This window comes from Panulirus ornatus, chromosome 13 (assembly GCF_036320965.1).
Source record: "Panulirus ornatus isolate Po-2019 chromosome 13, ASM3632096v1, whole genome shotgun sequence".
Classification (NCBI taxonomy): domain Eukaryota; kingdom Metazoa; phylum Arthropoda; class Malacostraca; order Decapoda; family Palinuridae; genus Panulirus; species Panulirus ornatus.
The window spans coordinates 60,641,642-60,655,239 of record NC_092236.1 but is presented as its reverse complement, the minus strand read 5'-3'; the positions used below and the strand labels follow the sequence as shown (position 1 = coordinate 60,655,239).

General features: G+C 42.2%; 1 protein-coding gene across 9 annotated transcripts in view; it reads left to right on the top strand.

Annotated features, from left to right (window-relative positions):
• The window catches only part of Gnptab (N-acetylglucosamine-1-phosphate transferase subunits alpha and beta), a 160,185-nt gene that overhangs the window by 85,743 nt on the left and 60,844 nt on the right, over nucleotides 1-13,598 (top strand). For all 9 annotated transcript variants that reach the window (XM_071669098.1, XM_071669100.1, XM_071669099.1 and 6 more), the window contains one exon: nucleotides 12,473-12,590. In XM_071669098.1, the coding sequence (XP_071525199.1) occupies nucleotides 12,473-12,590 (118 nt within the window). The remainder of the gene's footprint in view (nucleotides 1-12,472; nucleotides 12,591-13,598) is intronic.

Below are 13,598 nucleotides of genomic sequence, written 5' to 3'. Positions count from 1 at the left end.
ATGATACTCTGTCACCTGCAGATATTGTCCAAATTCCTCTTTTTTCTCTTTCATTATCAAGCTTACTTCTTAAGCTTATGTCTCACTACCCTTTCTAATCTGCCCACTTCCCACCTTTCTCATGGCACGCATCTTTTGTGTAAGCCATCACTGCTTCCCTAAATACATTCCATTCCTCACCCACTCTCGTCACATCATTTGCTCTCACCTTCTGCCATTGTACACTCAGTCTCTCCTGGTACTTCCTCACACAAGTCTCCTTTCCAAGCTCACTTACTCTCACCACTCTCTTCTTCCCAACTGTCTCTCTTCTCTTCTGAAAGTCTCTGCGAATCTTCACCTTCTCCTCCAGAAGATAATGATCAGACATACCTACAGTTGCTCCTCTCAGCTCATTAACATCCAAAAGTCTCTCTTTTGTATGCCTATCAATTCACGTAATCCAATAATGCCGTTTGATCATCTCTTCTACTCACATATGTATACTTATGTATATCTTTTTTAAACCAGGTATTCCCAATCACCAGTCTTTTTTCTGCACACTAATCTACAAGCTCTTCACCATTTCCACTTACAACAGTGAGCATCCCAGGTACACCAATTATACCCTCAACTGCCACATTACTCACCTTTACATTTAAATCACCCATCACTCTAACCAGTTCTTGTGCATCAAAGCTGCTAATACACTCACTCAACTGCACCCAAAACACTTGCCTCTCATGATATTTCTTCTCATGACCACATGCATAGGCTCCAATTATCACCCATCTCTCTCCATCCACTTTCAGTTTTACCCGCATCAATGTAGAATTTATTTTCTTACACTCAATCACATACTCCCACAATTCCTGCTTTAGAAGTATTGCTACTCCTTCTTTAGCTCTTGTCCTCTCACCAACTTCTGATTTTACAACTAAGACTTTCTCAAACCGCTCTTCATCTCTACCCTTAAGCTTCATTTCACTCAGAGCCAGAACATCCAGGTTTCTTTCCTCAAACATACTACTTATTACTCCTTTTGTCTCATCTTGGTTACATCCACACACATTCAGACACCCCAGTCTGAGCCTTCAGGAAGGATAAGCACTCCCCGCTTGACTCCCTCTCCTGTTTCCCTTTTTAGAAATTTATGAAAAATAATAATAATAATAATGATAATGATAATAATAATAATAATAATGGATTTGTATGTAGCATTTATGGATCTGCAGAAGGCATATGATAGAGTTGATAGAGATGCTCTGTGGAAGGTATTAAGAATATATGGTGTGGGAGGAAAGTTGTTAGAAGCAGTGAAAAGTTTTTATCGAGGATGTAAGGCATGTGTACGTGTAGGAAGAGAGGAAAGTGATTGGTTCTCAGTGAATGTAGGTTTGCGGCAGGGGTGTGTGATGTCTCCATGGTTGTTTAATTTGTTTATGGATGGGGTTGTTAGGGAGGTAAATGCAAGAGTTTTGGAAAGAGGGGCAAGTATGAAGTCTGTTGGGGATGAGAGAGCTTGGGAAGTGAGTCAGTTGTTGTTCGCTGATGATACAGCGCTGGTGGCTGATTCATGTGAGAAACTGCAGAAGCTGGTGACTGAGTTTGGTAAAGTGTGCGGAAGAAGAAAGTTAAGAGTAAATGTGAATAAGAGCAAGGTTATTAGGTACAGTAGGGTTGAGGGTCAAGTCAATTGGGAGGTGAGTTTGAATGGAGAAAAACTGGAGGAAGTGAAGTGTTTTAGATATCTGGGAGTGGATCTGGCAGCGGATGGAACCATGGAAGCGGAAGTGGATCATAGGGTGGGGGAGGGGGTGAAAATTCTGGGGGCCTTGAAGAATGTGTGGAAGTCGAGAACATTATCTTGGAAAGCAAAAATGGGTATGTTTGAAGGAATAGTGGTTCCAACAATGTTGTATGGTTGCGAGGCGTGGGCTATGGATAGAGTTGTGCGCAGGAGGATGGATGTGCTGGAAATGAGATGTTTGAGGACAATGTGTGGTGTGAGGTGGTTTGATCGAGTGAGTAACGTAAGGGTAAGAGAGATGTGTGGAAATAAAAAGAGCGTGGTTGAGAGAGCAGAAGAGGGTGTTTTGAAGTGGTTTGGGCACATGGAGAGAATGAGTGAGGAAAGATTGACCAAGAGGATATATGTGTCGGAGGTGGAGGGAACGAGGAGAAGAGGGAGACCAAATTGGAGGTGGAAAGATGGAGTGAAAAAGATTTTGTGTGATTGGGGCCTGAACATGCAGGAGGGTGAAAGGAGGGCAAGGAATAGAGTGAATTGGAGCGATGTGGTATACCGGGGTTGACGTGCTGTCAGTGGATTGAATCGGGGCATGTGAAGCGTCTGGGGTAAACCATGGAAAGCTGTGTAGGTATGTATATTTGCGTGTGGGACGTATGTATATACATGTATATGGGGGGGGTTGGGCCATTTCTTTCATCTGTTTCCTTGCGCTACCTCGCAAACGCGGGAGACAGCGACAAAGTATAATGAATAAATAAATAAATAAATAATAATTATTATAATATTTTTTTATTTTTATTTTGCTTTGTTGCTGTCTCCCGCGTTAGTGAGGTAGCGCAAGGAAACAGACGAAAGAACAGCCCAACCCACCCACATACACACGTACATACACGTCCACACACGCAAATATACATACCTATACATCTCAACGTATACATATATATATACACAGACATATACATATATCGCTACGTCGCTAATGCGGGAAATGGCGAATAGTATGAAAGAAAAAATATACATATATACACATGTACATAATTCATACTGTCTACCCTTATTAATTCCCATCGCCACCCCGCCACACATGAAATAACAACCCCCTCCCTCCTCATATGTGTGAGGTAATGCTAGGAAAAGACAATAAGAGCCACATTTGTTCACACTCAGTCTCTAGCTGTCATGTAATAATGCACCAAAACCACAGCTCCCTTTCCACATCCAGGCCCTACAGAACTTTCCATGGTTTACCCTATATGCTTCACATGCCCTGGTTCAATCCATTGACAGCACGTTTACCCGGTATACCACATCATTCCAATTCACTCTAATCCAGGCATGCCTTTCATCCTCCTGCATGTTCAGGCCCCGATCACTCAAAATCTTTTTCACTCCATCTTTCCACCTCCAATTTGGTCTCCCATCTCTCCTCGTTCCCTCCACCTCTGATACAAATATCCTCTTTGTCGATCTCTCCTCTCATTCTCTCCATGTGACCAAACCATTTCAAAACACCCTCTTCTGCTCTCTCAACCACACTCTTTTTATTACCACACATCTCTCTTACCCTATTATTACTTACTCGATCAAAACACCTCACACCACATATTGTCCTTAAACACCTCATTTCCAGCACATCCACCCTCCTGTGCACAACTCTATCCATAGCCCATGCCTTGCAACCATACAACATTGTTGGAACCACTATTCCTTCAAACATACCCATTTTTGCTTTTCGAGATAATGTTCTCGACTTCCACACATTCTTCAACGCTCCCAGAATTTTTGCCCCCTCCCCCACCCTATGATTCACTTCCACTTCCATGGTTCCATCCGCTGCCAAATCAACTCCCAGATATCTAAAACACTTCACTTCCACCAGTTTTTCTGCATTCAAACTTACCTCCCAATTAACTTGACCCTCAACCCTGCTGTACATGAAAACCTTGCTCTTATTCACATTTACTCTCAACTTTCTTCTTTCACACACTTTACCAAACTCAGTCACCAGCTTCTGCAGTTTCTCACATGAATCAGCCACCAGCGCTGTATCATCAGCGAACAACAACTGACTCACTTCCCAAGCTCTCTCATCCACAACAGACTGCATACTTGCCCCTCTTTCCAAAACTCTTGCATTCACCTCCCTAACAACTCCATCAATAAACAAATTAAACAACCATGGAGACATCACAAACCTGTGCCGCAAACCTACATTCACTGAGAACCAATCATTTTCCTCTCTTCCTACACATACACATGCCTTACATCCTCGATAAAAACTTTTCACTGCTTCTGACAACTTGCCTCCCACACCATATATTCTTAATACCTTCCACAGAGCATCTATGTCAACTCTATCATATGCCTTCTCCAGATCCATAAATGCTACATACAAATCCATTTGCTTTTCTAAGTATTTCTCACATACATTCTTCAAAGCAAACATCTGATCCACACATGCTCTACCACTTCTGAAACCACACTGCTCTTCCCCAATCTGATGCTCTGTACATGCCTTCACCCTCTCAATCAATACCCTCCCATATAATTTACCAGGAATACTCAACAAACTTATACCTCTGTAATTTGAGCACTCACCTTTGTCCCCTTTGCCTTTGTACAATGGCACTATGCAAGCATTCCGCCAATCCTCAGGCACCTCACCATGAATCATATATACATTAAATAACCTTGCCAACCAGTCAACAATACAGTCACCCCCTTTTTTAATAAATTCCACTGCAGTACCATCCAAACCCGCTGTCTTGCCGGCTTTCATCTTCCGCAAAGCTTTTACTACCTCTTCTCTGTTTACCAAATCATTTTCCCTAACCCTCTCACTTTGCACACTACCTCAACCAAAACACCCTATATCTGCCACTCAATCATCAAACACATTCAACAAACCTTCAAAATACTCACTCCATCTCCTTCTCACATCACCGTACTGGTATTTTGTTATCACCTCTCCATTAGCCCCCTTCACTGAAGTTCCCATTTGTTCCCTTGTCGTACGCACTTTATTTACCTCCTTCCAAAACATCTTTTTATTCTCCCTAAAATTTAATGATACTCTCTCACCCCAACTCTCATTTGCCCTCTTTTTCACCTCTTGCACCTTTCTCTTGACCTCCTGCCTCTTTCTTTTATACATCTCCCACTCATTTGCACTATTTCGCTGCAAAAATCGTCCAAATGCCTCTCTCTTCTCTTTCACTAATAACCTTACTTCTTCATCCCACCACTCACTACCTTTTCTAGTCTGCCCACCTCCCACGCTTCTCATGCCACAAGCATCTTTTGCGCAAGCCATCACTACTTCCCTTAATACATCCCATTCCTCCCCCACTCCCCTTACCTCCTTTGTTTTCACCTTTTTCCATTCTGTACTCAGTCTCTCCTGGTACTTCCTCACACAAGTCTCCTTCCCAAGCTCACTTACTCTCATCACTCTCTTCACCCCAACATTCTCTCTTCTTTTCTGAAAACCTCTACAAATCTTCACCTTCACCTCCACAAGATAATGATCAGACATCCCTCCAATTGCACCTCTCAGCACATTAACATCCAAAAGTCTCTCTTTCACGTGCCTCTCAATTAACATGTAATCCAATAACGCTCTCTGGCCATCTCTCCAATTTACATACGTATACTTAAGTATATCTCTCTTTTTAAACCAGGTATTCCTAATCACCAGTCCTTTTTCAGCACATAAATCTACAAGCTCTTCACCATTTACAACACTGAACACCCCATGTATACCAATTATTCCTTCAACTGCCACATTACTCACCTTTGCATTCAAATCACCCATCACTATAACCCGGTCTCGTGCATCAAAACCACTAACACACTCATTCAGCTGCTCCCAAAACACTTGCCTGTCATGATCTTTCTTCTTATTCCCAGGTGCATATGCACCAATAATCACCCATCTCTGCATCAACTTTCAGTTTTACCCAGAGAGTTTACTTTCTTACACTCCATCACATACTCCCACCACTCCTGTTTCAGGAGTAGTGCTACTCCTTCCTTTGCTCTTGTCCTCTCACTAACCCCTGACTTTACTCCCAAGACATTCCCAAACCACTCTTCCCCTTTACCCTTGAGCTTCGTTTCACTCATAGCCAAAACATACAGGTTCCTTTCCTCAAACATACTACCAGTCTCTCCTTTTTTCTCATCTTGGTTACATCCACACACATTTAGACACCCCAATCTGAGCCTTCGAGGAGGATGAGCACTCCCCGAGTGACTTCTTCTGTTTCTCCTTTTAGAAAGTTAGAATACAAGGAGGGGAGGGTTTCTAGGCCCCCCCCCCCCCCCTCCTGTCCCCTTTAGTCGCCTTCTAATGATAATAATAATAATAATGATAATGATGATAGTGCCATTGTACAAAGGCAAAGGGGATAAAGGTGAGTGCTCAAATTACAGAGGTATAAGTTTGTTGAGTATCCCTGGGAAATTGTATGGGAGGGTATTGATTGAGAGGATGAGGGTATGTACAGAGCATCAGATTGGGGAAGAGCAGTGTGGTTTCAGAAGTGGTAGAGCATGTGTGGATCTGATGTTTGCTTTGAAGAATGTATGTGAGAAATACTTAGAAAAGCAAATGGATTTGTATGTAGCATTTATGGATCTGGAGAAGGCATATGATAGAGTTGATAGAGATGCTCTGTGGAAGGTATTAAGAATATATGGTGTGGAAGGCAAATTATTAGAAGCAGTGAAAAGCTTTTATTGAGGATGTAAGGCATGTGTACGGGTAGGAAGAGAGGAAAGCGATTGGTTCTCAGTGAATGTAGGTTTGCGGCAGGGGTGTGTGATGTCTCCATGGTTGTTTAATTTGTTTATGGATGGAGTTGTTAGGGAGGTGAATGCAAGAGTTTTGGAGAGAGGGGCATGTATGCAGTCTGTTGTGGATGAGAGAGCTTGGGAAGTGAGTCAGTTGCTGTTTGCTGATGATACAGCACTGGTGGCTGATTCATGTTAGAAACTGCAGAAGTTGGTGACTGAGTTTGGTAAAGTGTGTGAAAGAAGAAAGTTGAGAGTAAATGTGAATAAGAGCAAGGTTTTCATGTACAGTAGGGTTGAGGGTCAAGTTAAATGGGAGGTAAGTTTGAATGGAGAAAAACTGTTGGAAGTGAAGTGTTTTAGATATCTGGGAGTTGATTTGGCAGCGGATGGAACAATGGAAGTGGAAGCGAGTCATAGGGTGAGGGAGGGGGCGAAAGGTTCTGGGAACATTGAAAAATGTGTGGAAGGTGAGAACATTATCTTGGAAATCAAAAATGGGTACGTTTGAAGGAATAGCGGTTCCAACAATGTTATATGGTTGCAGGGCATAGGCTATAGATAGAGTTGTGTGGAGGAGGGTGGATGTGCTGGAAATGAGATGTCTGAGGACAATATGTGGTGTGAGGTGGTTTGATCGAGTAAGTAATGAAAGGGTAAGAGAGATGTGTGGTAATAAAAAGAGTGTGATTGAGAGAGCAGAAGAGTGTGTTTTGAAATGGTTTGGTCACTTGGAGAAAATGAGCTAGGAAAGATTGACAAAGAGGATATATGTGTCAGAGGTGGAGGGAACGAGAAGTGGGATACCAAATTGGAGGTGGAGAGATGGAGTGAAAAAGATTTTGAGTGATCAGGGCCTGAACATGCAGGAGGGTGAAAGGTGTGCAAGGAATAGAGTGAATTGGAACGATGTGGTATACCGGGGTTGATGAGCTGTCAATGGGCTGAATAAGGGCATGTGAAGCCTCTGGGGTAAACCATGGAAAGTTGTGTGGGGCCTGGATGTGGAAAGGGAGCTGTGGTTTCGGTGCATTATACATGACAGCGAGAGACTGAGTGTGAATGAATGTGGCCTTTGTTGTCTTTTCCTACTGCTACCTCGCGCACATGCGAGGGTGGTGACAGGAATGAATAAGGGCAGTCAGTATGAATTATGTACATGTGTATATATGTATATGTCCGTGTGTGTATATATATATGTATATGTTGAGATGTATAGGTATGTATATGTGTGTGTGTGGATGTGTATGTATATACATGTGTATGTGGGTGGGTTGAGCCATTCTTTTGTCTGTTTCCTTGCGCTACCTTGCTAATCTGGGGGACAGCGACAAAGTATAATGAATAAATATAGATAAAATAATGATGATAATGATAATAATGATAATAATAATGATAATAGTAATTTAGAATAATATTTGAATTATTATTATTTTGATTATTATTACTATTGAAGGTGGAAGGATGGAGTGAAAAAGATTTTGAGCAAACGTGGCCTGAATATGCAGGAGGGTGAAAGGCATGCAGGGAATAGATTGAATTGGAACGATGTGGTATACCAGGGTTGATGTGCTGTCAATGGATTGAACCAGGGCATGTGAAATGTTTGGGGTAAACCATGGAAAGTTGTGTGGTGCCTGGATATGGAAAGGGAGCTATGGTTTCGGTGCGTTATACATGACAGCTAGAGACTGAGTGTGAACGAATGTGGCCTTTGTTGTCTTTTCCTAGCGCTACCTCGCGCACATGTGGGGGGAGGGGGTTGTTATTTCATGTGTGGCGGGGTGGCGATGGGAATGAATAAAGGCAGACTGTATGAATTATGTACATGTGTATATATGTATATGTCTGTGTGTGTATATATATGTATACGTTGAGATGTATAGGTATGTATATTTGCGTGTGTGGACGTGTATGTATATACATGTGTATGTGGGTGGGTTGGGCCATTCTTTCATCTGTTTCCTTGCGCTACCTCGCTAATGCGGGAGACAGCGACAAAGTAAAATGAATAAAAATAAATTATATGGGAGGGTATTGATTGAGAGGGTGAAGGCATGTACAGAGCATCAGATTCGGGAAGAGCAGTGTGGTTTCAGAAGTGGTAGAGGATGTGTGGATCAGGTGTTTGCTTTGAAGAATGTATGTGAGAAATACTTAGAAAAGCAAATGGATTTGTATGTAGCATTTATGGATCTGGACAAGGCATATGATAGAGTTGATAGAGATGCTCTGTGGAAGGTATTAAGAATATATGGTGTGGGAGGCAAGTTGTTAGAAGCAGTGAAAAGTTTTTATCGAGGATGTAAGGCATGTGTACGTGTAGGAAGAGAGGAAAGTGATTGGTTCTCAGTGAATGTAGGTTTGCGGCAGGGGTGTGTGATGTCTCCATGGTTGTTTAATTTGTTTATGGATGGGGTTGTTAGGGAGGTGAATGCAAGAGTTTTGGAGAGAGGGGCAAGTATGAAGTCTGTTGGGGATGAGAGAGCTTGGGAAGTGAGTCAGTTGTTGTTCGCTGATGATACAGCGCTGGTGGCTGATTCATGTGAGAAACTGCAGCAGCTGGTGACTGAGTTTGGTAAAGTGTGTGAAAGAAGAAAGTTGAGAGTAAATGTGAATAAGAGCAAGGTTATTAGGTACAGTAGGGTTGAGGGTCAAGTCAATTGGGAGGTAAGTTTGAATGGAGAAAAACTGGAGGAAGTAAAGTGTTTTAGATATCTGGGAGTGGATCTGGCAGTGGATGGAACCATGGAAGCGGAAGTGGATCATAGGGTGGGGGAGGGGGTGAAAATTCTGGGGGCCTTGAAGAATGTGTGGAAGTCGAGAACGTTATCTCGGAAATCAAAAATGGGTATGTTTGAAGGAATAGTGGTTCCAACAATGTTGTATGGTTGCGAGGCGTGGGCTATGGATAGAGTTGTGCGCAGGAGGATGGATGTGCTGGAAATGAGATGTTTGAGGACAGTGTGCGATGTGAGGTGGTTTGATCGAGTAAGTAACGTAAGGGTAAGAGAGATGTGTGGAAATAAAAAGAGCATGGTTGAGAGAGCAGAAGAGGGTGTTTTGAAATGGTTTGGACACATGGAGAGAATGAGTGAGGAAAGATTGACCAAGAGGATGTATGTGTCGGAGGTGGAGGGAACGAGGAGAGGAGAAGTGGGAGACCAAATTGGAGGTGGAAAGATGGAGTGAAAAAGATTTTGTGTGATTGGGGCCTGAACATACAGGAGGGTGAAAGGAGGGCAAGGAATAGAGTGAATTGGATCGATGTGGTATACCGGGGTTGACGTGCTGTCAGTGGATTGAATCAGGGCATGTGAAGCGTCTGGGGTAAACCATGGAAAGCTGTGTAGGTATGTATATTTGCGTGTGTGGACATATGTATATACATGTGTATGGGGGTGGGTTTGGCCATTTCTTTCATCTGTTTCCTTGCGCTACCTCGCAAACGCAGGAGACCGGCAAAAAAAAAAAAAAAAGAATAGAAAAAAGTGAATATTATTTTTATTTATTTATTTATTTTACCTAATCGGTTTTCCGCATCCGCAAGGTAGCACAAGGAAATAGATGAAGAATGGCCCAACCCCTCACATACACATTTATATAAACATGAACGCCCATAAACACACATGTATATATCAGTGTATACATACACAGACTTATACATATATACACACACGTACATATTCATACTTGCTGCCTTCGTCCATTCCTGTTGCCACCCTGCCACACAGGAAACTCTCCTATTATTATTATTAATATTTTTTTATTATTATTTTTCCCCATTTGCTTTGGCTACCCCCTTGTGGGAGTTTCCGAGAGGAACAAATGTCTGAGATGTACATGGATAGATTTTTTTCTCGTACTTCTTTGCCATTTACTGCATAAGCGAGGTTGTACAAAGAGTAGATGAAGAAAAACCTCATTCATCCAGATCCATTCTGTAGCTATCATGTGTACTGCACCCAAACCTCAGCCCCTTTATTACAATTATGCCTCACAGACCTTCCTGTTGCTGCTTGATATCCCCTGGTTCAGTCCATTGACAGCATGTCACCCTCTGTATGCCCCATCTTTAGTTTACTCTTTCCTGTGCATGTCATCCCCTTTTGCATGTTCTGGCCCCAAGCTTTCAAAATCTTTTTTTACTCCATCTTTCCATCTTTTCCCTCTTGTTCAGTCCTGCACCTTCTTTACCCTGTGCTGCTTTCTTTTGTACATCTTGTTTTCACGTAGAATCAGTCCTTGTAGTTAATTCTCTGGCACCTCAATTCCCTCTTTCACTAGCAACTTAACTTTACCATCCTGCTACTCACTACCCTTTCTCACATGCCTGCCTCCCTCTTTCTACATGCTATACTCTTTTCTCTCATATGTCAGCCCTGCTTCCTTAAATACCTATCATTCCTTACCCACTCCCCTAGCTTCATTTATTTTCATTTTTTTCCATTCTACACTTCATTCTCTTCCTTGTTTTACCAAGATAATTATAAGATCATATGAAGACCAGCTTCATTGGCTCACATTTATTTTCTAGTTGCCATATGTGATTTAACTAGAGCTGAGCCCCATAGACCATTCCAGATGTTCCCCTAACCACTTCATATTCCCTTGTTCAACCCATTGACTGTATTTCACCCAATATATACCACATCACTCCAATTCTTGCCATCTCATTGATACTTATCACCCTCTATGTTTAGACCCTCATAACTCAAAACTTCTTTCACTCCATGCTCCATTTCCTTCTTAGTCACCCTCTGTCCTTTGCCTCCTCCACATATCTCCTTAATCACTCTCTCTTTACTCATTCTTTCCACATGTTCGAACCCTTTTGGCACACCCTTTTCATCTTCCTCGGTCATAATTCACTTATTACCACATCCATCTTATTCTCATTCCTTACATGATCATATCTCATACCAAATATTGCTTTCAAGTACTTCAGTTCCAACCCATTCACCCTCTTTTGTTTTGTATTTTGGGCCCAAGATATGCACCCATATAGTGCTGTTGGGACTGCTATACCACCAACCATACCTGTATTTGCCCACAGACAGTGACATATTTGACGCTCACCTCAGTCCACCCAGGTCCTTTCCTTTCTCACCCACAGTGTGGATCACCTCAGCTCTCCTAATTCCATCTGCTGCTGTGTCCACTCCCAGGTACACTCCCAAAAGCACTTCAGGTTCTCTAAGTTCTCTTCATTCAGACTCCTATGCAGACTATCCTATCTTGCCCCCTTGTTGAATCTGTTCCCCTCTTTTTTTTATTTACACTGACTCTCAGCTACTTCCTCTCACATGCCTTTCCAAACTCAGACACTAGCATCTGCAATATTTCTTGCATGTGCCATCAGATCTCTGTCCTCTGAAAGTAGCAGCTGAATCACCGCTCAGGTTCCCTACCTCAACCATAGTGTAGATCTGCCCCTTTGTTGAAGGTTCTCACATTTCCACCCTCACTATCCCACCTGTAATCAGATTCTACTGACATGGTGACATCACACACTTTAGATGAAGTCCCCCTTCACTAGGAATCACTCACCCTCTTCCCTTAGTCTCACACACATGCTTTGCTGTCCAGATAAAAACACCTCTGCATTAAGTAGCTTTCCTCACACACCATATACCTTCCACAGGGCATCTCTTTGAACCCTATATGCTTTTTCTGTCTTCATAAATACCCCATAGAGATTCTTCTCTTTAAGCACTTCTCACACAAACTTGTTTAGGAAACACCTTGTCCACCCATTTTCTGCAACTGATGTTTGTGTACATAAACACGACTCTTTGTATAAGGCTATTTTATTTCTGTTTTTCCTTTTATGGACAAATTATGATAGTATGGAAGTGTTGATTTCATTAGGCTTTCACATATATTTTACATAGTCAAAGATAATTTAAGACTACCCTCATTACTTCAGGCTTTTATGTATTCCAGTCATGCAATATTCAAGCCTGTGGATTTGATGGTGGAGATTGTGGACTGGAGAGTATTGGACAATTGCATTATCTGGCTAGCCCAACATCATACAATACTACATATGTACTCCCACAAGGTGAGCAATCCTTTACCTGGTCAGGATTAGATAGCTGTCCATTTATATATGAATCTTAGAATGCTTTTTATCAGAGGTGGAATGATATTTTAACCCTTTCTGTATTGCAGCAGGCACAAACACCCCATCCCTCCCATTGGTGTTCCAGGACAGGAAAAAGTCATATTCTGAATTTTGGCTTAATATAAAATGTATAAACTGCTGTCTTAGTTCAGCCTACTGATAACATGCTGTCCCATGTAAACCACATCACTACAATTTGCTCTTGCACTCCTCACACCCTCCTGCAGGTTCATGCCCTGAGCCTTCAGAGCATTTTTCACTCCATCCTTCCACTTCCCCCTTAGTGCCCTCTTCTTCCTTGTTCCTTCCACCTCTAATGTGTATACCCTCTTTGTCATCCTCTTCATATGCCCAAACCATTTCAACATACTCTTTTTAGCTCTCTTGTACATACCCTGGTCATTGCCACACCTTTCTCTTAACCACTCATTCCTCATTCAATAACCTTCCTCACACCATTTCCAGTATTTTGTCTAAGACCCAGGCCTTTTATCCATACAATCTTGATGAGACTATACTGCCATCAGACACATATATTTGCCCTTAAAGACAGTGACCTCTCTTTCCACACATTCTGCAATGTGCCCAAGACCTTTGCACCTTCACCCACCCTATGGCTCACTTCAGCTCCACTGATTCCATTTTCTGCCATATCCATTCCCAGGTATCTAAAACACTCTACTTCTACCAAGTTCTCTCCAAGTAACCTGTCTCTTTTCACTGCTGAACCTTAATAAACTTTAATCTCATTCACTCTAAACTTCCTCATTTTACAAGCTCTCCAAAACTCATACACCAACTTTTGCAGTTCCTCTGTAGAACACACACACACACACACACACACACACACACACACACACACACACACACACACACACACACACACACACACACACAAACCAGCAGACTGTGTACCTGCTTCTCTTTCCAAAGCCCATGCATTCA